The sequence below is a fragment of the Melospiza georgiana genome, chromosome Z, assembly GCF_028018845.1.
Source record: "Melospiza georgiana isolate bMelGeo1 chromosome Z, bMelGeo1.pri, whole genome shotgun sequence".
Classification (NCBI taxonomy): domain Eukaryota; kingdom Metazoa; phylum Chordata; class Aves; order Passeriformes; family Passerellidae; genus Melospiza; species Melospiza georgiana.
The window spans coordinates 72,679,954-72,705,077 of NC_080465.1; the positions used below are offsets into that span (position 1 = coordinate 72,679,954).

Genomic DNA, 25,124 nt, shown 5'->3' on the forward strand with positions numbered 1-25,124 from the left:
TTGATGAGATAGACAATTTGTTAATGTTTGGGACGACAGTGGGATCGGGGCTTTCATTGCTTCTCTCTTTGCCCTAATGGAGATCTTGGGGTTTGTTGCCTGTCTGGAATTGCAGCATTGCTGGATGGAGGAAAATAACCCAAGCCTTGATCAGGTTTCAGTATGCATCTATCACCAGAAGCACTGTCTGCCAATCTTTCCAGAGGCACTGATAGTATAAACAGATGAAGGCTGCTTTGCTGGGCTTGGGGCTGGCTGCAGCAGCTGGTTTTGGTTTTAAGACTTCAAAGCTGGTAACAAAGCACTGCGAGTGGACATCTCATCACTAAATTCTGTTGAGAAAAGCAGGGAATTAAACGTGCCCTCTGAATTAGTGCTCCTCAGCACTACTCCAGGGTAGTGGTGATCATGGTTGAAAAGTTACAGTAATTTAATTTAAAGTACTTTGTAGGAGCTAAAAGCAATTTAAAAAACCTCTGGTTTTAAAAGAAGCGTAATTGCAAAAACTTGCTCTTTGCATCAGTGAGACATGTTGGATTCTATGGTGCCACAGAAAGGGTAGGGTGCTTGTGGGTGTGTTCTTGCAAGCCTCATACCTGCAGTCATTCTGAAAGAAAACATTAAAAGCTTAAAAATAAATAAATGAATCATTTGGTGTTTTGAAAGTTCTGGTCCATATAAAGGCTTCTTGAATCTGTTCTGAAGATATCTAAACACATGTTGTAAATGAAATTGATCAGACTTTTTTTTGAAGTGGAAAGCCAAAAATATATGTGTAAAAAAAGAGAAACTCTTGATCAGAGCCATCTTGTGCTAGTGCTACCTTTATGTTTTGAATCATTTTGGTCTGAGGAGTAAATTGTTAAATTCAGAACATATATGTATCAATGTGAGCAATAAATTTTTAATGCAAAGGATGGCTTCGTGAAATGTAAAAACATAGCTGAGGCACTGGAAAAATTCAAGAGCTGTAATCTGTTCAGTTGTGGTCTAGTGTCATTTAGTAAAATTGCTTCTCTATTTTTTTTTTATTTCCTTCCCCCCTAATATTTTGCTTGGAAATATGACCTCCGTCTGTGTCAGTACTAATTACATTTTCCTGACATTTGAATGAGGAGAAATGTGAATATCTGAAGCCTGAATAGTATGCCCAGCTCATCCTTTGCTTTTTAATGACAATGGGGGCTTACAGAGGCCCATCACTTACAGCATCTGTGGGGTAGCTGCTATCAGAGTAATGAGTGGCCTAATTAAGTTTCTTAAGTATTGAATAGGGGCAGTGGTGAATAAAATTTTCAAAATTATTTGTTTCCTGTTAAAATAAAGAAAAAAGGTGAGGAATGAATACACTTGAGAGCCTCAGATCTCACTTCCAGCTCCATTTTCAAAGCATGACCTGGCACTCAGGCAGGTGAGATCCAGTTGTGTCAGGAGCCTTTTGAGAACAGCATCCAGGATGTCCTGTCAGAAGTTGCAGCCTCCTTCCAGGCTTCAAAGCGCAAGCCAAACCTCCCGTAGCCTCAGGATGAGTTATCTCCTCCCTAGCAGGGACAGGGTGCATTGGCAGGGCACCCTCTCCATGGGGAAAGCAGCTCCCTCCCTGCTGCCTGCCCCGTGCTCACCATCTCCTCCACATGTTGGCTAATTGAATATCCACAGCTGTCAGCCCTGTGCCCCTGGGGAGCACTATATTTGCTTTTGGGGGAGCCCCAGCCTGCGGCAGACTAGATGGCTGCAGGTGGGAGGAAAGGCTTTGAGAAGCCACTCAGGGACCAGCATGGATGTGGGAGGACCTCCCTGGTCCCCCTCTCCTCTGCTCTTTTCCCACCCCAGGAGGCAGATTGGAGCTTTACTGAAACTGAATTGTGGAGTCCAGGAAAATTCCTTTTTTTTTTCTTCTCTGTAGGAAATTAGTTTGAAGTTGTAACCAAAATAGGGGAGAAGAGGTTGGGTTGATCTGCATGTCTTCAGCCACTGCTGTGCTGATCCCAGTGGCCAGTTCATGGCCAGTGCCTAGGGAATGTTGTGCTGAGAGAGGTTTTGAGGCATCTACTCTCCATTTCAGTGCATTTTGCTTTCAGGGTGCTTCTCCCACAAGCAAGGGGTTGTTCTGCCATTTTGTCTCCCATTTTCTCTGTGCATGCTGCTCATAACAGCAATGCTGGATCATGAGGCGACAGGCGAGATGAATACTGTTTGTCGAGTGAACCTGCCAGGAGATTCCTGCGTTACTGGTTTGTGTGCATGTGCCAGTGCCCTTCTTCAGGCTTGCTTTCATCTCTCAGATCTTGATCTGTCTCTCCTTGCACTTAGCATTGCTATCACTGTATATAAACAAATCTGCTAGGTTGTCTGCTGGTATGTTACCCTCAGTAAATATTGTACCTGTCAATTAGCAGGCAGCATTTAATGTTTACAGGTGGTTAAGTTATGCTGCAATGTTTTTAGGATGAACCTAAATGACTTTTAAAAATGTGGGGATTCAAAGCAGCAAAGCTGTGTATCTACCTGACAGGAAGATCTCTAAGATCTGGAAAGCAGACCTGACCTTGGAGAGGACCCAGGCTGGCAGCAGTGGGAGTCAAGGGCAGTGATTTAAGATTAGGCAGCCTCTGAGCTGGAGTAATGACCCATTGTATCCTGTAAAGATTGGAAGCTTAAACACAGATATCAAAGTTTATTTCTTCTATTCAGTGGCCTGAGACAGGGTGTAGTTTTGCAGGGTGATTATATAGGCATAGACGGAAGAGAAGCATGGGAAGGGGCTTCTGGGGCCCACTAAAAATTATAAAGAAAAGGAAACTGTGAACTTTCCACTCAATATACCAATCCTGTGGTTTCACTGTCTTGACTTGTAGGACAGAATCCCTCAGTTTTGTTCTCAGTTTCTCTGTCCTGGTCTTTTTAGAAGATCTGTGGACTGCTTTCTGTTGTTGTTCAGCCCCTATGGAGTGCCCAGAGATGGCCAGATACAGCTGGCATGGGCAGGGATCAGAAGTAGGACTGGGGTTTGCAAAGATCAGATTAGGAGTGTGAGGGGTGGAGTCTGGTTGTCAGAGGGGACCTAAACTGATCCAGGTTTTGCTGGCATGATGAGAAGTTTGGCTTTCAGATTTGGCCAGGTTTGGCTTTCACTGATGAAGCCAGAGGAAGCTTGGACAAAGATAAATTATACCAGAACAGACTAGCCACCTTGGCTTCCTCCGTCCTCAGCAGGATGCTCTGAAAACCCTGAAAAACCCAGCTGTTAAGAGCAAAAACAAGACACCCCCAGAGCGGCCTTGAATTCTCGTCTTTATAAGCATCCAAATTATTAAGGTCTTGAAATCAGATCCAAATTTATCAGTGACTAGTGGAAACTGTGAAAAGAACATTAGGCAGTGTGAAAATGTTTTAATGTTTAAGGGAGGCAGGTGAGAGGAGCTGGGGCTGTGCATTTCAGCATTTCTCCAGTGCCAAAGATACGTGGCACGGGAGGAGTTCAGGGTGTCCTGGGTGGTGGTAGCGCTGTGGGGTGGGGTTGTGGTGGGATGCCTTTCCAGGATGGAAACAGATTAGCATCTGATGGTTCTGCAAACTGTGCACCATGCTTTTCTGAAGTCAGCGTGCCATCTATTACAAAAGGAGAGAAAGGGGAAGGCAAGGGAATGTTAATGCTTTGCCTCCTAGGGGTTTTTGGGCAGGTCTGGGTTTTGGCAGTAGTTGAGGATCTCGGCTCCATGCTGTTAACCCCATTGCTCTGGTCTCACTCCCCAGAGCAGTGTGCCTGCCTAGCCAGCTTTGCTCTTACAGCCTGACTGAGCCCAGCTTGCATGGACCACAACTCTCTCCAGACGTGTGAGCCTGTATACAGGTGCACACAGACGTGTCTGTATGTAGAGAACCAGCCAGGACTTGCTTTTGTACTGCATGGTACATTTTATCAGCAGCTCTTTTCATTCTTTGGGCCCATTATTGCTTTCTTACTGACGTGGCTCATCTTGGGTAGGGATGAATGCTTTTGAATTGCATTTTACTTTGCAGTTAGGGAAGGCTGACAGCCATTCTACAGCAGTACTTGCCAATTAGTGTTGGTAAATGCCAGCATTACCTTGACTTTTGGTTAGTGGAAAATGTTCCTTATCTTGCCAAGCAGAAGAGGAAGGCTAATAGCACATTACAGGAATCAAAACATGACGCTTGAGATAATGCAATGGCTTTAAGCATTTTACTATTTTGTTAAACTTGATGGGAAAAAAAAAATTCTCACCCTTTTGCTGTACCAAACTGTATAACTTGCTGTGAGCAAGGTAGTCCAGTGAAGCTACTGAAGCTAAGTTGCTTTACATCTATTTTTTTTGGCAGCCTAAGCAGTAATTACAGTTTCATCAAGGCTTTTATGGGATTCTTGTGATGCATGGTTTAGACATAAATAACGCTGGGTTTAGGTGTTAATGTAGATACTTTTAGTCATGTAAAGGCCTTCCTCAGAATCTGATTCAGTTCTTAACATCTTTTTATCTGTTGTGTTTTCTTCCAACTTTCATTAACATGGATCCTGGGGCTATCTGCTGTCTTGAAGTTTTAATGTGCGCTGTGATAAGCATGTCTTTCCTCTTTGTTGTCTGTTTTGGGTTGTAAACTCTCTTAGGGACAAGGGCTGTCTTTTAATTGCAGCTGTACAGCACTGACAAAACTTGGCCTTGTTTTTGCTTGGGGTTTTAGGAAGTGCTTTGATGTAACTAGCAGTGAAATTACAGTTAATATTTTTTGCTGCCAGTTATGTTCCACCTTGCCATAAAACAACAAGCATCCCGATTTTCTGGGGTTAAGTCGCTTGCTGCCAAATTTTTTCAACTGACTTAAGATTCTGCTTGCCTTTGCTGTGTGATAGCTGCAGCTGTGTTGCTGTAGACTTTAATTTGTAATACCGACCTGTCCTTTTATCTTGTTTTTGTACTGAATTTTCCAAGGGTGCTTGGATGTAGAGATGGTCTTGTAATGGATAAGTTACAATGTGTTGGTTTTACTGTGTCACCTTGAAATGAGGTCTTCACTCTTGGAAATGAGCTATCCCCAAAGGCAGCACGGGAATGTTCGAGGTTCTGTTGCAGGAGGGCTCAGCCATACTCAGCTATCATAAACCATAGGTGAAAACCCTTTTATGAAAGCATTTCCCACCCACAGAGAAAGTGGGTCTTTGGGCCTTTTCTCTTAATATTTTGTGTGCCATAGTATAGAGACAGCAAACCCACAACTGAAATGCAAATGATTAGCTTTAGCTGAAATTCAAGTTCACACCATTTTATATTTTAATCATTGAGTGTGAATAGTTGAAACCAAGTGGACATGCCTAAAAATAGGGTATGTTGTCTGCTTAGGTGCTGCAATGTTTCAGGCATTTGTTGGAATTACAAAGCTACATACACTTAATTTTTGAGGCAGAGTGCTGAAAACACTGAGCAAATCCTAAAGATTCCTGCTGTGGACAGATGTAATACCAGTCCCTGTGAGACACCCTCTTTAGCTGACATCAGTGTGTGGTGACCTACTCTAGGCTGGGCTTTAATCTGCTGCAGGCTGCAAGGGTGTTTTCTGAGAAACTTCAGACTAAGCAACCAGCCATTCCCAAAAGCCCACCAAGAGCATGAGACTGGGTACTCAGTACCCAGTACGGTACAAACACCTGTAAAAGCCTGAGCCTCCTCAGGGGCAATTGCCAGGCAGAAACCCCCTAGGGTCAGAGACAGAGGAGAAAATCCTTTGTCTGATCTCTCAATAACGATTCAGCTGATGGCAAGAGTGGAGCAGTTCAGAGGGGTGCAATCCAGATGGTGATGGTTCAGGATGACAAATGATTCCAGCAGGTTTTTGTGAGGGGTGATGGTGTCGTTCAGGTGCTTGCACTGGCTGATAAAATGTTAAAGCCCTTGCCAAGGAAATGATGTCAACAGGCAGTCTGTCTTGGGAGATGGATCCCTGGGCGACAGTCTTGCTTGAAGTCGAGAAATTTTCATCCACTCTGCTGTGCTGCCTGTTTTGTGTATTTTAATTATGTGTTTGTGTTTGGGGGAGGGTATGTTTTTGCTTTTTACTGTTCCCCAGGCTTCATCCCCTAGGACACTTCTCTTTTCATGGGGAAAGTACTCACATTTTTGTGAAAAGATGCCAAACGTCTGGCGGCTGTTTGTCCAAACAAGGGGACTTGTGAGATCAGATATGAGCACTTGAACGATATCACAGTTGTGTCTGTGCTTCTGGCTTTGAGGACATGGAGAATTTATATTGTCAATACTGTGTGATTCCTGTTGGGTTTGGGGATTTCGCCCCCTCTTTTAAATAGTGTAGGAGACACACTGTATGGCTTGCATCACCCAGGGGCAGAAACCAAAGGCTTCAGTGGTTCAGCATTAAGAAACTTTCATAGGCGGTAAGGATGGACAAAGAACTCCTGTCTTGGAATAATTTATTGATAAAGAAATTTAAGATTATTTCCCTCCCCTGCTTTTGATTTATCTTGGAGTTGTTTAGCGTGCTTGTGCAACAAAGAAAACAAAACCCAAGGTAGCAGATGACAACAGGGGTCCTGCTTTCAGATCAACCTTAAAACTAAAATGGCTAAGATCAGATAAAAAATACACTCATTATCCACTAATGAAATAATTGTTTTGTTATGAATCTGCAAAAATCAGATTTTGGCATGATTTTCTGGTGCTGAGTCATTCACATTAATATCTGAGATGTGAAGAGTGATGGCTTTTGACTGTATCTTAAGACTGATGCATTCAAGCTGCTCACCTGGTATGTGATGGTGCCAGTTAATTCCCCAGCTACCCATCTGTCTGTCCCACCTGCCTGCTGGGGAATGAGGAATAGTGGGAGGAGGCATGATGTGATCCAAGGTGGGGCAGGGTGCTGTGAGTAGTGCTTTTAATTGATCTCACATCAGTGAAGGATCTCACATCACTGCTGGGCAGTGGTGTGTGCTGGGACCATCCCAATGTTCTCCCTGTTCATGTAGAGAGGGTTTCTTGCACTACAGGTCTAATGTAATGCATTTCTCTTTGGGGCATTTTGTGCTGCTTTTCAGCTCTTGTGATCAGCATGCTGGTTGCCAGCTGCTGTGAAGCTTCTCGAAGTAAATTTTTATAATGCACGGAACTTGGAACTTTCTGTTCAGTGTCACATTTCCAGAGCAGTTTGGTGACTGGTGAGGAAGATGCTTGCTTCTGCTGCTCCTGATGGGAGACCCTGAGAAGTTTGAAAGTGGGAACTGGTCCCTGCAGACAGACAGTAAAAATCCATGTTGAATTGAGGGCGGGAGTCATCCCATGGGCTGCATTCAGTTCCATGTCAGTCAGTTGATGTGTGCACACAGACTTTGCATGGTTATTGATAGTCATATCAGGGCTTATCTCTGTTTTTGTTTTAAAATTGTTACATATTTGCATCAGCTTCATCTGAATTGCTGCTGTGACAGAAAGTGTTTTTTCATAGACAACTATTTTACATTTTCCATTTTACTGTCTGGCTTTTTAACTACTTACGGTGTTTCTGTTTTCCATTTGTTTACACCTTGTTCCTGCCAAGCTTTTCTTTTATGAAAGATTTCAAAGCAATTTTTTTTCTTTTGTATATACAGATTTGCAGCTTCTTGAACACAGCATCATCAAAATAAGTCAAACCCCTTTTAAATCCCCTGCAATTAGCTAGTGAAGGGGAAGCGGGGGAAAGAATGGCTCCAGTGTCTTTTGCTCATTTATTTATTTATTTTCCTCAACACTCGGAGGAAAAACGTTCCTTTTTGTTTTATTAATGATGTGCTTATGAAATGGAGTGTTTGATGGTGTGCACTCGGAGCGGGCGGAAGGCAAGCTTCCCCACGTCACGCTGGCAGCACGCTCCCTTTCTGATCTGCAGCTCTCTTAGTTCATTCCAGATGTAGGCTCGCTCTCAGCAGAGGCTGCCTGATGTACAATGGCTTCATGGTGGAGAAAAAAACGGCCTGTGGGGACCCACTGGAAGCTGCCAGTTGTATTCTCTGTTCTCACTTGTGGTCGGTTACATAAGACGACCCTTCCCCTGTGGGCCCCCCACTTCGCAATTAATCCAAGTAGAATATTCATACTGTCTTTTAAAACATTTTAATTATTTGTAACCTAGGCACTTTGAAGTTGATCAGATTCAAGCGGGAGGAGGCATGGTGTTGTGGTCCAAAGGACTGCCTGCTTGAAGGAGCCAAGTTGGGAGGAAAGTTGAGTCACTAAGAGTGATGTAACTGTGGAGAATAGAAATTAGCCATTAGTCCAGCTGCAGCCTGACTTGACCATTTGTGTTTCTGCTTGCTGTGTGAGGGAAGTAAAAAAATGCAAGTCTGGAAGGGATTTCAAGAGATGACCCAATCTCATCTCATCCTCTGAGACTGACTTTGACAAATGTTGGTTCATCGTGTCCATGAAATCCTTTGCTGGGAGGAATCCATGTAGGCAGGGCTGCTGCTGCCTGGGATTACAGGCAAAGTCCATGGGGTGCATCTGGGCAGAGTCAAGGTTTATTCAAGTCCCTGACAATTTTTTGCTTCTTATTGCTTTGAAACTCTCAAAGCAAGTGTGTCTTTCTGAATGTCCATCTTCGCCAAATCTCAGATCAATTGCGTGGCATTCTTTGGATTGTCTTATACAAGTATTCATGTCATGGTGAGAAACAAAGCCCACTCCACAAAATTTGAAGGGTTTAATACAGGATAGATCAATGAAGCAAAAGTAGCAGCTCTGAGTACATGGCAGCAGCCAGAGGCTCACTCAATTTTTTTAGCCAGCAATCCTTTATACAGTTGCAGTTGCATTACTTTCTCAAGTGATTTTGCACGTTTTTGGAGCCAGTTTACTACAACTCCGCCTTCGGTTGCCACAGCATTGTGTAAGTCCACAGCTACAGTCTCCAATGGTCCATCAGGGGGACAGTCCAGGTTTGTCTTCTGATGCCACTTTAGACTCCTTTTATGGTATTTTGTTCTCTGCCTGTGCTATCTTGGTTATACATTTTTCAAGAGTGGTTGTATCTTGTGATACATCCTTTGCAAGCGGGTTTACATCTTGTGATAGCCTTGCTTTAAGCGCAGTTTTAGTTACACTGTTCACAAAAGCAATTACGATTGCACTTTATCTACAGAAGTAGTTACAATTTCTAATAATTTGCAAAAGCATATATATAGTAGCAAAAGCCAACTGTTGTGTAGCAGATGGTAACATCCAGTTATGTCATGAACCTGTCCTCAAGTGCTGCACAGGGTGCTTGTGACCTGCCTATGGCTAAGGAATATAGTTCCGTCTCCTAAGGAGTAAGCAAGGCTGGATATCACCTGGTTCCTGGCTGTGGTAGGGGCTGGTAGTGCCCCGCTCTCTGTCCTTGATGAGGATTTCTGGAGTTTGAGACTGAGCTGGCATCAGCGCATGTGTGCTTTGTGCTTCAAGCGCTTTTGCACCAAGAGCTGTGAGGTCACATGTACAGATTTCCTGTGTCTCTGGTGAACAAAGCTGGGGGGATGTTATTCTGAGTTATTTAAAAGTGAAGCTCTGAGAATTATTCTGAGAGGATGGGAAAATTCAGATCTTAATAAAAATGTGGAACTGACAGCAGCTGAGCAGCAACCGGAATCGTGCAGGTGATCAAAGAGTGGTCAGCATTTAAACTCATCCTCTGGGCAGGGATTAAGCAGGCTCCAAGGGCAGTGACATCAGACCTACAAAATGCCAAAACTAACTGCACTTGGAGTTTCCTTTGGGTATTGCAAGTCTCTGGAGTGGAGTGAATGCACCAGAATCCTAGCTTTCATTTAAACACTAAGTGAGCTGGAAGCCTTTTTGTTCATGAGGGAAAGCTTGAAAATAGGATACTTCATCATTTTCAAAAATAAACACATTCATTACTACTTTTTTTTTTTCTTCTTTTTTAAAGCATTTAAGCTTTGTGTAGTTTAACCTGGGAGTCCTCAACAAAACCAGCTTTAAATAAAATTTAAATGCATTTATAAATCCTTAGAATTGGCACAGAGCTTTACTTTTAAGGCTTTCCTGTGATGGACCCACTTAAGATGCACGTTCAAAGCAGCACCATTTTTAGCCAGCTGTGAAGTATCCCATGCTGCTCTGTACAGAGAACACAGCAGCTTCATGGGGAGGGAGAGGGGGTTCTGCTGGACACCCCCTTTCTCCAGAGGCCTCAAGGCAAGGCTGGCAGTCTGCTCTTCATACATAGCCTTCAAAACCTGGGAGTGACATCCCTCAGAGGTACGTGTGTGTTGGTGGGGGGCATTTGCTTTCAGTGCATGGTTAAGTGAAGAGCTATGAATGTTTTATGAAGGAAAGGGAAAGAACAGTGAGAGGTTCTGATTTCCAGCTGACGATGCTGAGTTGTTTATTCCCAGTGAAATCCCTGCAGCTGACCGAGGACTGAAGGGACAGCGTTTTCTTACACGGGACTTGGTGGCAGTGGCATTTGAAAATGAGTGAAAGAAATTCATGCTTGGGCATGTGCCAGATGGTTTTGTTGTCTTTGTGGATGTGTTTTTCTGCCCATGTTTGCACTGAGCAGTGCTTTACTTCTCAAGTGCTTTTGATTACTTTGCAACAGCTTTTGATTTTAGTGGGCATTCAAAAGGAATGAGATTGGTACTTGCATCAAGAGCAGTAGTCTTGCCATTTGCTATTATTAAGTGCTATGTATATGAATATTTGAGAGTTGGTCAGTTAAGAATAAATTCGGGGTTTTTTCAATAAAATATGTGATAGAGAAGAGCACTTAGGAGTCCAAGCCAGGCACATTGTGGGCCTTGGTGTAACTTATGTTCCAAAAACCTTTTCCAAGTCATTAAAGGAAATTTTATGATTGTATTGTTAAATTTTATTGGAAAGTCTGCTTCCAAACTGGATTTAACAAAGGGACATTCAAAGTGGCATCTTATGAGGAGAATGATGGTCATCCTTTCAGCCTGGGCTTGGTTGGGGGAGGTAGAGAGATTGTATTTCTCTGCTGTACTGTCTTCATTATGTGGGCAAGGACTTCACAGCAATAAAACTTCTTTGGAGCATTTTCATGCTGTAGTTCAGTTCTGTTTTTTAGCTAGATAAATATAGTTGACTCTTGCCCCTGCATTTAACACAGCGTCTCATGTGTCACTTTAATTTATTTTAAAGCATCCTCTGTCCTGACATGTCCTGTTATTCAGCTGGAGACTGGCCCTTTATAAAGGCATTGAAGATCCCAGTTAAGCCTGCTGGGATATTGCCCATCTGCAAGGTATTCAAGTTAACAAATTACCCACAGGTGTATGTTTTCAGGCTCAAACTTTTGGTCACCTCTTACAGAACCTGGTTTAGTTTTTCTGTTTCTCCTACCTGTGGTCTAAGGGCTAGGATTCATTAATATAATAGATGTTGTTAGTATTAATATTCATGTTAACATTAGTAATGTTGGTATTGATAATAATTAATTATTGTTATTTTTCACTTTATTCTTAAGATATCATTGTAGCTACTGACCTCTTTGTTCTTTTTTTTCTGGAAAAGTAATATTTTAAAAGTTTCAGGGATCAAGTGAAAAAAATCCACATTTTTTCACTTAATACTCGGATAAACAGCAGTGGCCTAAAATCTGCAGGTTGCTGCCACAGCCCTTGGGTTTGCCGATATATTTAGCAGTTCTCCTTCTCAGAAACAAGCAGCAATTTGTGCATGCTCTTCACAGTTTGCTATGAAATTTTAATCATCTTTGCTACTTGGGCGTTTGGGTAGTGCGAGAATGTTACTTGTGTGCATAACACACCCAGTCAGAAATAGCTGACCTGGTGCCTGGTGACTACAACACATGGCTTAAAAATTGCCTCTGAATTGTGCATTTTGCTGTCTTACAAGCTTGAAAACTTCCAAGGGTTTTTCATAATCCTGTAGTCTTGGTTCTTCCCCTCTCTGACAGCATCCTGGCAACTGCCTTACTTATCTTGCTTGCTTGTTTTTCTCTTTCCTTTTTTGCTCTGCTGATACTGTCACACTTGTGTTTCCTTGTGCCCAGTCCTGCCAGTAGGACTCATGGGAGCTAGTTTCTGTTTTGCATTTCATATTGCTCTGAAGTTTGTAAACTGCTTTTTGGGTAAATCTTTACAGCGATTAAAAATAAGCAAAACCAATAAAGGTGTCCTGAACATTGCTTATTATCTTGCTTATACTGAAAATTATTCTCCACAGTGGGTAAATTTATTATTTACAATCTGTGTCACAGCTGCCCAGTAAGACATACTTGATTGGCAGCCAATAATTTGAAGTTGGTGGTTTTTTTCCCATGTCTCAAATCCTGCAAACCCTTCTGGAGAGGGAAGCACTGCTGTGTGATGCAAGTCTGGTCCCTGCTGCAACAGCAGGTGCACCACCTGATGTTCAAGGTCCCCCTTGAACCACATCTTGGTCCTCTGCAGCTCTGCATGGCTCATCCTTGAGTTTTGGCGAAGGGGTTTGAGGCCACTGGTTGCTCCGGGAAGGACCAGGGCATTGAGAACAGTGCCTCTGCGTGGCTCAGGAAAGCTGCAAACACCCCTGCAAGGAAACTTCTACATGCTGACCCTGCTCTGTGCTGCCTCCTCCTTTCTGCCTCCTTCGCTTGGACCACAGCTAACATAGCAAAGCTCAGCAGAAACACCAGTATAGCCTGGGCTATACAGGTGTGTGGTGATGGGCAGCAAGGTGCTAAATAGCTCCCTCCCATACCCTCCAGCCCTCTCCTGGTGTTCCAAATCCAAATTGAAGGACTTTCTGCACGTTTTCTCTCAGCGAGAAGGTTGCCGCATATGGAAGATGCACATCCTGAAGGGGACGGACGGGCTGGGAATCCAGATCACGGGAGGCAGAGGGTCAAAGCGGTCCCCTCACAGCATCATCGTCACCCACGTGGAGGAAGGTGGCTCTGCACACAGGTGAGGTGACAGTGGTGCCTTCATGGTGGTGGGTGGGATGGGATAACCATCACTGTTATCTGGGTTCATGAGAGGAGTTCAGGGTTTTGCCCTCCCGTGGTGTGAGGGTGAGAATATGGCATTGTCAGACTAAAAATTTATTTTTGTGTTTGATCACTGAAGCTTCTTCTAGAAGGTTTTGTCCAAACTGTAGACAGGTCAAACACTTCCTTGGTGGTGGAGGGAAAACCAAGGAGCCTGATGGCTTGTTGGGCTTTTTCCCCAAGTCCATTTTTGGAAGATGTGCCTTTCCCATGGGATCAGTTGTGCAACCCAGGGTCCTTACTGACTGCCCTGCTGTTCCTCATGGGGTGGAGATGGGGCTTGCTACTGTTCCCTTACCTAATCCAGTGGGGCACAGAGAGGACTTGTGGAGTCTCAGCCCTGCAAAGAGGGTGAAATTCCCCTGGTTATAGTAATGATTTCATGTGGGCACCTTTCTTGAGCCCCTTTTTCTAGAAAATAACACTGCACTGATCAGTGCAAGCTCAGCATAGTGAGATCGTACGTTGTCCATGCCTCCGCATCCCACCACGTTCCAGCGGAGCCGGGCACTGTGGTAGGACCACCTGCAGCTCCGTGTTCCCGCTGTGTTTCTGCAGGGATGGCAGGCTGATGGCCGGCGATGAGCTCCTCATGATCAACGGGCAGTCGCTGGTGGGGCTCTCCCACCAGGACGCCGTGGCCCTCCTCCGCTCGGCCGCTGGCCTGGTGCAGCTGGTGGTCTCCAGCAAGGTACAGACATCTCCTGGGTGGGCTCACTAACGTACGTCCGCAAGTGTTTGAGCAAGTGCTGCGTGAAAAGGGCGTATTTTCCATAGGGAATCACGTGTGCACTTCTGCTGCTCTAAATTTAATGCACAGCGAGGGGAAATATATCAGTAGCTGCCATAAATCTGTGGCAAATCAGCACAGTATAGACCAAATTAATGATTTGCTTGTACTGTCACTGTCACTCACTGTGACACTGTGTGCAGATGAGCATTTATTCATGCACACGTTACCTAAGTTTCGGCCAAAACCATTTTCTTAAAATTACATGCTGAGTAGAGCCGGCTGTTCGGAGCCTCTTCTGCTTCCTGCCTGCACAGCCTGTGTACCTCTCATCTCTGTCCTATCTGCGTGCCTGAGATTTCTTGAAAATTATCTCTTGGCTTGAGTTCCTTATTTTGTCCTTGTTAATAGCATGGAATGGAGCTCTTACAGATAAAGGAACATGAAACTTCAGGGAAATGAGAGTGGAACTCATTTATCAGCTGGACTCTTCGTTCTGCCTTGATCACAGAAGAGGTTGAGGGGATATTACATAATATTTTGCTTCTGTGTTTAAGAACACCCTGCTCACCTCCATTTGCTCTTCTCCATGGAGCATATCCTGCTGCCCCTGGACCTGGGTTGCCGCAGGTGTTTGGTGCATGGCCAACCAACTCCCAAAAGCACCCAGGGATCTCAAATTAGGACCTGACTGCAACGTGGGGGTCACCAGGGCCTTTGAGGTGGTGACAGGAACATCTTGGCCCAAATGGAGCACTCATACGCCTGCATTTCCAGGGTGTCAGCATGCCACTGTGTCAGAATTTTAAATCTTTTTCTTAGCCTCACCTTCAGATTTCCCCAGCCACCCCAAAGTAGGTTTCTGTGACTTTAATGTCTTATGCTCTTAAGGCTTCCCTGAATGCTGCATGCACGTGTTTTTCAAGAAAAGTCTCTATTCCACCATATCCAAAGTGAAGAGCCTGTGACTTCTCTAACATTTCTGTTAGACATTGAAGTTCATTGCAGATCTTCTTCAGAGTCACAGTCTAGCATTAACCCCACAAGTGTTTATTCTGGAAACACCTCACTTTGTCCTGAAGTAGGTACATTTTGTGTTTCCTTTAGACAGCTGGATTCTGCCGAAGCACACGGCAGTAGACTACATTTATTTCTCCTTAAAATTAAGTGCTTGTTCCTATGGTGACCTCATCAAAATAATCATCATGCAAAAACTTAGGGCATAAAACTTCAGTTTCCTGATCAGACTGTGAATCTGCCTGTCCTGGGCTCTGTACACTTGGACAGTTTTCATATCCTTGGAAGAGGGACTTGGAAAGGCAAGCAGTAGGGAATACAGCCTGTCCTGTATTTCTGGCAGCCCCAGAAAAGGTGTAGATAGGTGAAGTGTTCCCTAGTAGCTCCCTCTGGGCATTCATTATTTGTTGGTATAGGAATGTAGCTTTGCCTTTTGGTCTGGTGATCAGTAACACAGAATTTGTTCTGAAAGCAGTGAGCCTGTCTGGCCACTGCTTTTGGCTGAGGCGCATGTGTGCCTACCAGAAAACATGGCAAACACTGGAAGCAGATGCTTGAGCATCGGGAATGAGTTGGTCGAGGATTGGTGGGTTAGTTTTCATTGTATTGTCCTAAGTAGCATTGTCAGTGTACTATTCTTTTGTCTCTAGGTAGATAAACATGTAAAGGGAACGTCTGTCCGTAGGGAGGGAACAGGAGCACAGGGTGTGATTTGGGTTTCAATGGCGTGAGTAATGAGGTCTGTCAACTCTCAGTTCACTCTCAGTGACATTTACTAAATCCAAAGTGGGGAGGAACAGGCTGCCGAAGAAGCATTTATTTTAAATTCTTCTTTATGAAATCTAAATATTCTAAGCATGAATTGGCCTACATTTATTATATATAAACTTTAAAACCAAGCCTGCTGTTTATAACCAGACCATTAAAAGTTTGAGCATGTGGAAGTGTGTAACACAGGGAGGATTACCAGGGAGCTCACACTGGGCAGGTGAGATGGGGCAGCTTTACTGTGGCACTGGTGTTTTTCTGCATGTGATGTAATATATTGTGTTGTCTCTCGGGTAGGAATCTTCTGAAGGGGATCTTCTGAAGTATCCATCTACCAGTTTGCCAGACTTGCTTAGCACTTGCTCAGTCCAAGACTCTGTCTCTTGCACTGACAATAAGGAAAATGAAGAGCCGGAAGAGGAAGATGTGAAAGGAGTGAATGTGTCTCCTGAAAAACTGGTTGCTGTAAGTGTGGTTTTGGTGTGACATTCTTACTCTGTCTCTCAAAGCCCGTTTGCAACTGTCACATTCTTCTACAGCCTGACAAGGAGCACGTCCTTGGGACCAGGCAATCCCACCCCACCCAGCCCTTCTCTGCACGGGATGTGGGGGAGAAGCTGGAAAGGGGATGGCATTTACCACAGCCCCTGCCACCTCTGAGCTGCAGCAAGGCAGCAGCACAGGGAACAGGAGCTCTCGAGGCCTCCAGCCTATGTTGCAATCATGGTTTTGTTTTTCTCTTCGATTGTTTTCCACCCACTTCCACTGCTTTTGTTGGATCTAATGCAAAGTCTCTTGCCATGCTTACGCAGTTACATGCTCTTCTTTCCCCTCCTTTTGTAACAAAAGTTCTTTAACAGTTTATGATCCAAGTCTTGAAGTTTGTATTTGCTCTGTCAAAGCCAACAGACATTTTGGAGGAGGGATAGGAATTTCTGGCGGTGAACCATAGTTGAAGTTCTGAATAAATGCTGCTGGTTGATAATCTCACTTGCATTCCCTTCAGGGCTGCATTAAGAAGAAATTAAGAGGGTTATTGTTATTTATTTGTAATGCAGCAGCTCTATGAAACTTCATAGGTCTTCTGGGCCTTTTTTGTATGGTGCAGACAAAAAATAAAATTATGTTTCTAATCTAAAGAGCTTGTGGACTGGTTTTCCGACAAGGGAAGGCAGGTGGATTCACTTGAAGATTTTATCTATTTCTTATTTTCCCTTCTTGTCTTCCCCTCACACTCTTTTCTGTTAAAATAAATCAGTTAAACCTTTTGATGGCTCAGATATGATACTGGTTTGGTGATTTGTTTTGATTTTATATTTTTACACTTACACCTGAGCAAAAAGGCTGTTCCCAGGATGAGTCTCATGATGCTGGTGTTTACTTCCTACATGCCTGTCATCTCTGACTTACTTTGAGTCAATGTTTATAACACTCTCACACATCTTAATACTCAGACAAATTTTGTTATTTCTTCACTGTCTTCTCTTCTATGTGCCTTTTTTGGGGGATGAAGGGAAAAACAAATAAATGTGGGACGCTTAGCATGCTGATGTTGGTGTAGTGTTTGTGTGCGAACTTGCATTCTTTCGACTATCAAAATACTTTGAATTCTTCTTCATATCATGCTTTCTATTCTGGTAATTTCTAATAAGGCTATGGCTTGGCAGCACTTAAATATAAAAATCAATTTAGACAAAATTTAATTATGTGTGGCTTTAGGATTAAGCTCCCTGGCATTCCACTGACTCTTTCAGCACACACTGGGAGTTATCTGTCACTTGGTTTGCTCATGTCTATTCCAGCAAGGCTCTGCCAGTGATGGCTTTTTCATGAAGTGTTTCCTTTCCAGATTAATGTTGAGCTCAGGGAGGCTCAGGATGGTTGAGGTGCTCGTGACCATGAGGACACAGCTGCATGAGCCTCCCAGAGCCCTTCTGCTTGGACTTGAGTTGAGAGCCTGCCCTGAGGTCCATCGCAGTGCCACTGCAGCTGGCAGTGGTGGTGGCCACTAACTCAGAGCCAGCTGGATTTGCCTGCCTGTCGGGCGCTCTCACCCCTGATGGCAATAGCTCTTGGCTTTCAGAACGCATCACTGGAAGGTTGAGGGGAAATCACAGAAATATGGGTACAATAAACACTTTAGAAGTGTAGCAGCAGGGTTTTTTTTTCATTGTCTTCTCTGCTTCTAGTAATTTCTTTTGTTGAAAGGATGTAATTTAAAGAAATGTAGTAAGTTATTGGTGACTTTCAGGACCTCTTCTGTTTTTGCTTGATCTGCAGATGAAGTCATTGCTTTTCTGATCCAAAGCACAGAATGTGGTTGTGTTCCCCTTGCAATTGCTGTGTCAGCCTCAGAGTGCAGACAGGCCTCTCTGCAGCCTGGGGTGGGCAGAGTCTGTAGTGTGTAAACCTCTCATTTTTACCTTTATCCTCATCCATCCCACTCAGGTCTGGGCAGCCTGGGCTGGGCTGTGCAAATACTGCATACCACAGAGGAAGGTAAATGTATGGAAAAGATAAAATTCATGTGGCTTTTTTCCTCCTGGCAAGACTGGGAGGATTTTTCATAGCAAAGCTTAGAAGATGATTTCAAGGCCAGTATGAAATCAAAGCATCACAAAATTTTATTTTTAAATTTATATGAATGTATAGTCCAATTTATTATTGCACAATTGCTCTGGAAATCACTGCTCTGTGCTGCTCTCATGCTTTTGATGATATTCATGTGTCTTCTCTTTCTCTCACATATATTCTATTATATCTGTACTGTAGATAAGGGATGACAGTGTGGCTGAGGATTAAAGCAGGAGCTAAGCTGGGCTATTTTTAATCAGCGCAAGTGTAATTGTATTGGACTTTCAGGATGGGTGGTACTCAAGGTCTGCACTAGGTAAGTGAGACTGTGATCTCAGCCTAAGAGTCAGTCTTAGATTTGAAGCTGACTCTCAACTCAGCCCTGTCCAGGAGTTAACCTTTCTCACCTCTGACAAGTGGTTAATGCATTTTCTTGTTCACTCTGCAGGGCTCTGGAGGGACTTAAAGGGGTGCTGTCAGGTGCTTATGTCATAATGAGTAATTCAGAGTGTTTTATTGTCAGCTGAGGCTTCACTGTCCCTTTTCTGACCCAGAACAATGTCTATCTAATTCTTTAAAAAGTCTAGAAGATACTAAAAACTTGCAGGAGCGTCTAGGTTTGTCAGAGATATTGTGTCATTAACTTCTCTGTGAGTACAATCCACTGCTGAGCGTTCAGAGCCATAATTAATAGACCTGATGGACTTGTGTTTTAGCACCTGATTGCCTAAAGGCTGAACCAGGCAGAAAAAACAATCACTTGGAATGAAGGTTTGTATTCAAATATTCATCCTTGTAGCTACTTAGAACTCAGCTGGACCAGGCTCTTAAGGAAAGTGTCGTAAGTTGTCACTGTTTTGAAATGGGACACCACCCCAAGGTCTCTTCCAACCTGGCTTATTTTAGAAATCTGTGGGAAAAAATAGTTAAAATTAAAGTTATCTTTTCTAGATGCTGGTCGTGAAAAAATTTCCCCATGAGCAGTTGTTTTCAAGTCTTTTAAGTTCTGCTCCAGCATTTTTGGACAGGAAAATAGAGTCTGAGCTAGTCAGCTTCTGGAGAACACAGCAGAAGAGTTTAGTGACATTTGAAAACTGTAATTTAAGAGAAGTATCACTTTAAGTCTTACTTGAAAGTCCACTTGTTAAGTTTCATTAATAAAAATTGCATAATACAATTTAAATGGAATTCTGCTTTTACAGTCTTCTTATGTAAAGCCCTGTTTAACATGAAACATGCCTTAAAGTTTTAACTTCATTAAGACTTGTGCTGCCAGGCAGAAAAAGGATTACAATAATGTCCTTAAAGTGCTAAGTTTGTCCAAAATGTTCCTTAACTTCAGACATGAAGCACTGGCCAGAGAGTTGCGTTATCCTAAACGGTCCTGAGACATTTCAGGGATTTTTAACTCCTCCACCCCAATCCATATTTTGCCATGTGCAGTTGATACTGCTGTTCTAAAATGTCACTATTTATGTCCAAGTGCAAAATAGGATAATATGATAGTATTTGCCTTGCATGATTTATTTTTAATTCTAGTTCACTTTTACTAATGTTTCTGTTGCTTGAAATTGAACCTGCCATTGCATTGCTGGCTGGTGGATGAACCTGGGAAGTGAACTCTAAAGAGAAGGCTCACCTGCCAAGAATTTACAAAGTGTCCAATGAATTTGGGGATTTTTGCTCCCTAGACAGAAGCATGTGCCATTCGTAGTTCCTTCAGAAGTTACTTGCCTTTGTGCAGTTCAATATCTGATGGTCTGAATATTTTTTAAATGTTCAGCTTCAGTGACCAGCTTTATATTAATGGCTTGAAATTTCTAGAGGTTTGTAAAACACAGCAAGAGGGTGTCTGCCTCAGAAGGTTTGGATCTGTAGTTGCTGGAGGCAGGGATGGAAGGTTGGGGACTGCTCCTCTGTACTTAAATCTTGTGTTCTTCCCAGATTCCTAAATCTGCTATTGCTGATGCTGGAGGCAGGACCCTGAGCTGAGTCTATTCCATGCAGAATAGAACTGTAAAAAGAGAAAAGGAGCTCACCCTCATATCTTCCTTTTGAGGGGGTGCTGGGAAGGGAATTTGCCTCACTGGGCCCAGGCTCACCATGCAGGCAAGTCCTGGGGACACCACCTCTGGCAGCAGCCCCAGCTGCGTGACCCTCTGCTGTGGGGTGTCAGGGCCTTTCTACTCATATTTAATCATTTTGAGATGACGTGAAGTGTGGGATGTGTGCCTTCACGTCAGTGCCAGGCGTGTTGCATGCAGAGACATCCATGACCCTGCAAGGTCTTCACCCTCCTACCAGCAGCAGAAACAGGATGGCTGCTGCTAAAGGTTCCCTGTGTGATCCACGTTACCTGATCCCTGCCAAAGCCCACTTGTGGTTTTCATGCAAGACATGTAGCTGAAAGGGGATAAATAAACCTGTTTGGTGAATGTGAAGAATTGCATTTGTTTAACTCTGCTCCCTCTCAGTTCATATTTTGTTTTTCTGTGCTGCAGGACTGACTAGTTGTTTTCTGCCGTGAGCCTTTCTGTCTTACCAGGGAATCCACACATAATTACCTGTAGCCATGCAAGCCTAATGAAGAACAGGATAACAATGCCATAAGTTTAAAAACAGTCTTGGGGTCAAAAGTTCTTCTGGAAACACTGAGAGAGAATTTCAGAGAAAGCATTAGCATTGAGAAGGAACAGGAAGCATAACTCAACAATTAAATGTGTTCAGGGCGTGGAGAGGGGCCCTCGTTACTTGGAGTACTGGAGTGTTTGTTCCCATTAGGGCACTGCAGTCTCAACACAGGCTGCAGAAACACAGCTCACTCCTCAAACAGTGCTGCATGGCTGGGAGAAAAGCAAGAAAAATATTTTCCTGGCAGAAATTTGCTTAGCAATGAGAGGCTTTACTTAGGGATGAGGGGAAGGGGAAGAAATTGAAGAGCCTGGTGTGGGGCTTTTTTATGTACTGGGAAGGGTTCAACAACTCTTCTCCTCTTTGTGGTGATGACTGGCAATGTTTGCAGATCCTGCCCTGTGCCCCATCTCTCTTGGAAGGGGCAGGCAAGGGCAGGGTCCAGCTGTACCTTGGCGTGGCTCACAGCTGCTGCTCAACTGTAAATGCTGAATTTGTTGGAAGTCTGGCTGTACTGTACCTTTCTGAGGTACAGTATATGTCCAGCATATCGATGGGGTCTGTGCCCGTGCAGTGCCCTTCCCTCATGCTGTGGTTGATGAGACACACTGGGTCCTTCAGTGACACCAGAAGCAAGTTTTCAGAGTAAATGTAATTAGGAATTTGGGCAACAGAAAATGACAAAATGCTTGGAGACAAAATCTTGTTCACACAGTGTTAGGGCTTCTAGTGTTTCTATAAGCCCTATCACATTAAAATAGGCAATTGCAGTTGGACTTGTTGTGGGGGGTTGCTCAGCAGTGGGCTGGTTGTGGTGGTGTGACGCTGGTCAGGGCTGGGGGAAGGTGTCACTTGAGCTGGGGGAGCCGGAAGAGTGCTGAAAGGCCTCCAGGGGTGCAGCATCTCTGGATTACTGTTTTTCACACATTGTAAAATTCACCTGTCAAGGAGACATTAACATGAGTGCGTTCTTCGTGTCAGGAGGGAGTTCCTCAGAGCACTCCTGTCATTCCCATTGCCTGGCTCTCAGCCTTTCTGGGCCTTTTCCTACTGCTTCCATCCTAAAGGCAGAGACCAGAGAAAACTCTTTCACCCAGGGTCCAGTACTTGAAGGGTTCTCTGTAGATGTGATGCTGTCTCCAAATCATGAATGCCTCCTGTTGCTTGGGCTGGTGGAACATATTCTTTTTTACTTGACCATAAATAACAGTGTGGACAATGCCTAGAGTTACAGTTTTTGCTCTTCCCATGTGATGAAAGCCGAGTCAGCAGAGTTATAGAAACACAAGTTTATCTATGGTACAGGTTCTGCATGGTCTTTGTTTTTGTGAATGAGGGCTTTTCCCATAAAGCATCAGATACAGTACAGCCTGTCTCTCGTTTGGCTGTTTGGATAACTGCCCGGTTTTGAAGGAGATGAACTGCCTTTAACAAGCTAAAAATAACACCCTCATGGCACTGGAACAAGAGAAATGCTGTCACAGCCATGCAGTTCACATACATTAGCAGAAGTATGATACACACTCGAGAATTTTTGAGTTAGTGTGAATGTCTCAGAGCCACATCTGCAAATTTTTGGCTGTGTGCACTGTCCAGTCTTGGCTGGAATCAGGTAAAAATAATTTAAGATGTGCTGTGTAGCATCCATAATGTACGAGATTTCAGATCCTTGAAGATGCAGGTAAGAAAGACACGTCATCCAGGTATGAAAAACAATTCTTACATATTCCATATCTTCTTGTATACTTAGGATGCTATAAAATGCCAGTTTGCAGCTGAAATCCAAAGCTCCCACCAGTGGTGTCATGGGAACACTCTCTGCAGCTGTTGGTTGACGTCGGTATATTAAGAAGGTCTTGTTTCATTCTCAGGAGAGCTATTTATTTTGAGGAGTGATTATTGCATATTTTGTCCTTCAGTGGGAATTAAAAGATTGTCATTAAAAAAAATAAAAAGAAAGAAAAAAAGATAAGCTATTTATTGTTTGTTATGATGTAAAGGCTCCAGATTTGTGGTAAGCCATGAACTGAGCGTGTATTAAACAAAATAATGGAGTAGCTGAACCAGCTTTCACACTGCTTGAGTTCCATGTTTGTCATACACTCATGGAATCCCTTAGGTCTCTGCTGTTTACTGAGACTGGTCTTCTGGGATCTCTCTGCAGCACATAGAGACATCTCGTGGGCAGTGACTAAACTGCATGGAAAGCATGTGTCCTGCTTTTTTTTTATGTTTTGGGGAAGGAAAAGGGATAAAGCATAAAAAAGAGAACAGCAGGGATCTGTTTGTGTGCATTTGATTTCCTTTAGCTCAAAAGCTGTTTCTGGTGGAAAATCATAATATACTGCAGAAGAAGAGTAATCTTGTCCAAAAAGGATTGGGAACTGTTTTGCTGGGAGCATCTTACTGTTTCCAAGGCATGTGTTGTCTGCGATATGTGTTTCTTGGAAAACGTAGCTGCGTTAGCCGTTTCCTGCTTTTCTTCATATTTAAAAGGATATTTTTTAGAAATTTTTTCTCTTTGAAAATTATTATGAATAATTTTAGTGACTCTTTGGATATCTGAAAATGGAGTGTGCTTTGCTTAGCTGCAGCTCTGACCAGTGATTCATTGGAGCCAGCACAGCTGGGACCCTGCTTCATCAAGAAAGAACCTGCCAGCATCCTCTGAGCAGTGGTCAACACATGGTGGCTCCTGGTGTCAAACACATTCAAGAGGGTTTTGGAGAGTCTCCTAAAAAATAAATACAGCATTACTGAAGATGAGAGTAGCTCAGCTCTGCCACAGTGCATTTCCAGTCTGTTTACAGAGTGGGCATAGGCAGATATTGCTGCTGTCTTTGTGCTGATTAATGACAGGTTTTGTTTCTTGTGCAAGTTTGTGTATGACTCTGAATCTACTCTTGTGTATCTACTCTGTAGATTTTGAGAGGAGACAGAAAAATAACTGCTGGGAGTTTGTGCCTACTGGAGTGAATAGCAATTCCCTGTCTAGCAACTACTGCATTGTACTGAAGGCTTAGGGTTACTTTTGAGTGCAGGCATTTAGTTAAGTGGCAGACTAGACACCACTTTAAAAGCTTTTGTTTTATTTATTTGGCATTTCCACCTATTCAGAAAGCTGGGCAGCTCCAGTTCTTGACTGTTTATCAGATTTCCTGATCTCCTGCTGCACATGAACCAAGAGTTTTCCAACACTTTCTTTAAAATTAAGTAAAGGAGGGCTTGGGTTCCCGTTCCCTTTGGCTGGGCAGGAGGAAGTATGGGTTGCTCCTGGTGTTACCAGCATGTGTATTTCTCAGGTGAGCTTCTGGGGAAGGTGGTGGAGGCTTTATTTCACCAGTGCTGCCAAAAACAGCCCAAATCTCTGCCCTCCCGAGGCCTCTCTGGTAAATGTACAGAACTACTGTCTGCCTTGTCAGCTTTGCACCAGGGAAGCAACCAGGGCACTGTTTTTTATAGAGGTGCCAGTTCAAGACTCTGAATTAGTGCTGACCTGAAGGTGATGTTCCTTCTCTTTTCCCCCATCCCTGTCTCCAAGTGGTTCTCTGCTTCTGTGTCATGAAAGAGAGGGAGCAGCAATGCAAGTGCCCTTTGGAAGAGGGGAGCTTCTTTCTTTGGAAGAGGGGAGCAAGCTAGTCCTCTAGCTTGCACCAAAAATTGCTACATCTGGATTTAGTTTGGACTTCTTGTGAGCCCCGTGGTTCAGTTCAGGGAGCTCCCTGGGCTTTGGGATGTACTGTGTTTTGGAAAAATGTCCCTGGGTACTGCAGCCCCTGATGCAGTGTGTCCCTGCTCATCAGCCTCCTTCTAGGATCTGTGCAGATTTGTACATGCCCTCAAACAGAGCAGTAAGGCGTGGGAAACTCAGTGCTGTCCAAGATTAGAAAATCCATGTCCTCTGCATCACTTGCAATGTTAATTCTCGTAAATTATAGTGCTGCAGTTTGTAATTTGTCTGTGAGATGGATTCATTTAAAGTGAAAAAGAGCTAATTTAAAAGTGAAGGTATTTTACTTTCTGTGCAAGGCAAAGGGGCATGTGGCGTTCCCTGCCTAGCAGAAACATTTAAGGCTTAAAGCATGCTGTGCCCCATAAAGCAATAAGTAATTGCACAAATAACTGAAACAGCTAGAATTATACCAGATCATAGAAAAAAAATCTTGAAAATTTTTTGAAAGGTTGAAGCCTTTAAGGCATCAGCTTGTCTTCAGGGACTAGGAAGAAAGACTTTGTGCAGGGAACAGGTGAATGTTTGCATTGGGTGTTTGGGGCATTGCTCTGAAGAGTCTGTGCTGGTTCCTCGTGGAGGCCTCTTGGGTTCCTCCTGATGGCTGCCCCACAGACAGTGGTGTTGGGGCAATTAATGGTTAAATGT

General features: G+C 43.6%; 1 protein-coding gene across 2 annotated transcripts in view; it reads left to right on the forward strand.

The window, feature by feature from the left end:
• The window catches only part of PDZD2 (PDZ domain containing 2), a 136,224-nt gene that overhangs the window by 69,633 nt on the left and 41,467 nt on the right, over window positions 1-25,124 (forward strand). The window contains exons 3-5 of one of the 2 annotated variants that reach the window (XM_058044247.1): window positions 12,801-12,943; window positions 13,585-13,717; window positions 15,839-16,006. The exons of the other annotated variant lie outside the window; for it this stretch is intronic. Coding sequence (XP_057900230.1) covers window positions 12,801-12,943; window positions 13,585-13,717; window positions 15,839-16,006 — 444 coding nt within the window. The remainder of the gene's footprint in view (window positions 1-12,800; window positions 12,944-13,584; window positions 13,718-15,838; window positions 16,007-25,124) is intronic. 2 annotated transcript variants of the gene reach the window in all.